General features: G+C 51.1%; 1 protein-coding gene across 1 annotated transcript; it reads left to right on the top strand.

Moving 5' to 3' along the window:
• The first annotated feature begins 307 nt into the window (after positions 1-307).
• Positions 308-1,213, top strand: LOC137347790 (E3 ubiquitin-protein ligase RNF183-like). Its single transcript, XM_068012759.1, has one exon. The coding sequence runs from the start codon at positions 528-530 to the stop codon at positions 1,095-1,097; it is 570 nt and encodes a 189-aa protein (XP_067868860.1). The 5' UTR covers positions 308-527; the 3' UTR covers positions 1,098-1,213.
• Positions 1,214-2,378: the final 1,165 nt, after the last annotated feature.

The following is a 2,378-nucleotide window of genomic DNA, read 5'->3' as shown; positions in this document are numbered from 1 at the left end:
CTACAGCAAAATTGGAAAAGCCAGCTAACCATCCCAAATAAAAAGAGAGGGGGTGTCGCAACTAGCAAAGGATTAACAGCAGAGTTGTGCAAGGACTTCGAAATAACTTAATTGGAAGCTGCAGTTGACGGGGAGGCCTGGTGAGACAGGGCCGAAGTGGAACAGTGTCGACCTGCCTTCAGCTTCCTGGAATCCTGGCTGAAACATTAGGATTCTTGAGCAGTGAGGTTTCAACAAGTGCAGCAACACCTGAGTTCTACTACATTGTGAGGAATAGGCTCGTGGTTACTGTCAAGAGACACACAGCTGTCAGGGAGTGTGAGCTTTGGCCCAACTGGACAATCACGTGCCGGTCGCTGGGAGAAGACAGACACCTGGGTAAGTGAGGGATATTCTCCTCTGTGGTCAATCACGTGAGACGCCTTGACACGTGGACTGCAGGGAAATCTCCTGCGGGGCCACCAGCGGGAAGGTAGGCTGCTTCAGATGGTGCAAGGCCCACGAGGGCACGTGTTTTAAAGGGCGCCATGACGCCAGAGGGGAATGGCTCCGATTGCGAATGTGCTGTCTGCTGGAACCCCTACGACAACGCGTTTCGCACGCCCAAGATCCTGGAGTGCAAGCACACCTTCTGCCTGGAGTGCCTGGCCCGGATGAGCCTGGCAGCCGTTCCGGAGATGGATCCGGGAATGTCCTGTCCCCTGTGCCGCCATCTGACTCCCCTAAGTGCCGGGCAACTGGTGACGGGCCTGCGCACCAACGCAGAGATCCTTGGTCGCATGAGGCTACAGCCCGTCCACGTTCACCTGGACCACGGGCGCCTGTTCTACAAGGGGCCGGGCAAAGCCAGCTTCCTGCTGCGCCGGCCCACCGTCTACACCCTCACCCTGGAAATGGAACGAGAGGGTGGCCTCCCCCTGCATACACAAGCGGCGCCAGCACTGGAGGATCGGCTGCCTCAGAACACCATGTGGAAATGTTGTCAGAGTCCGCCCTGCAGAACCATCACCTACATCCTGATTGCCACTTTTGGAATCACAATCATTCTCGTCATCTCACTCTTCTGGACTAAGAAAATACTGTGGGATTTGGGCTGAAAGAAACATGTTACATTTATTTCGTGCCTCAGGATGTCCTAAAGCCTTTTACACCCAATGAGGGACTTTTTATGAAGTTAGTCACTGTTGTAATGTAGGAAATGTGACAGACAATTTGCTCACAGCAAGGTTCCACAAACAGCAATGTGATAAATGATCAGATAATCTGTTTTAGCGATGTTGGTTGAGGGATAAATATTGGTCAGGGGTACAGGGGAAATTTCATCTCCGGTTCTTTTACATCCACCTGAGAGAGCAGACTAGGCCTTGGTTTAACGTCTCATCCAAACGATGGCACCGCCAACAGTGCAGCACTCCCTCAGTACTGCACTGAAGTGTCAGCATAGATTATGTACCCAAGTCCCTGGAGTGGGATTTGAATGCATGATCTTCTGACACAGAGACAAGTGTGCTCCCTGATGAGACATGGCTGCCCCCTGAGGAACAGCAGAAGTGCCCAAACGAGGACAGAACTCCACTCAGTGGTGCCTCATAGCAGGTGGGGAACATCACCTCCTATGGGGAGTAGCAGACAAATGCCTTGGCCTAGACTGTACTTCAGAACCTGGTCTCTGCCTCACAGGAAGGGTCTTCAGTCCTTGGCTTCTTTTTACAAAGGGAGTTCAGATCACAACCACTTCACATAAACAGTCCGAGGACTCACTGTCACAGTAAGACTGCTCATAGTCTTGCAGTCTCTTTGGGTTTGACATAGTCTGACTGTAGCTTCACATGGATTCAGAAAACACATTGCAAGATTGTTAGAAAATAATATTTTACTTTTGTATTCATGGAGTGAAAATCCCTCAGTGATACTTTGAACAATGAGCTCACTGCCCAAAATGGACACCAATGGTCAGGTGCCCATCTGGCTCTGAGCCAAGAGTCACAACAGCATTTCATCACTATTACAACTAACAGCCATGGGAGTGAGCAACAATATATCTGCTCAGTATATAACACTATATCCTCCCAGCCAGCTGAAGGTCTGGTACACTAACTCCCAGCCAGGTAAGGGGCTGGCACACTAACTCCCAGCCAGATGAAGGTCTGGTACACTAACTCCCAGCCAGAGAATGTCTGGTACACTAACTCCCAGCCAGATGAAGGTCTGGTACACTAACTCCCAGCCAGGTGTGGGTCTAGTACACTAACTCCCAGGCAGGTGTGGGTCTGGTACACTAACTCCCAGCCAGAGAGTGTCTGGTACATTAACTCCCAGGCAGGTGTGGGTCTGGTACACTAACTCCCAGCAAGAGAATGTCTGGTACACTAACTCCC

The sequence above is a fragment of the Heterodontus francisci genome, chromosome 32 (assembly GCF_036365525.1).
Source record: "Heterodontus francisci isolate sHetFra1 chromosome 32, sHetFra1.hap1, whole genome shotgun sequence".
Taxonomy (NCBI): domain Eukaryota; kingdom Metazoa; phylum Chordata; class Chondrichthyes; order Heterodontiformes; family Heterodontidae; genus Heterodontus; species Heterodontus francisci.
The sequence above is the reverse complement of the archived record's forward strand: the minus strand, read 5'-3'. Positions and strand labels throughout refer to the sequence as shown.

Coding starts and splice junctions, on each gene's coding strand:
- LOC137347790 (XM_068012759.1), top strand. CDS start 528: ATGACGCCAGAGGGGAATGGCTCCGATTGCGAATGTGCTGTCTGCTGG.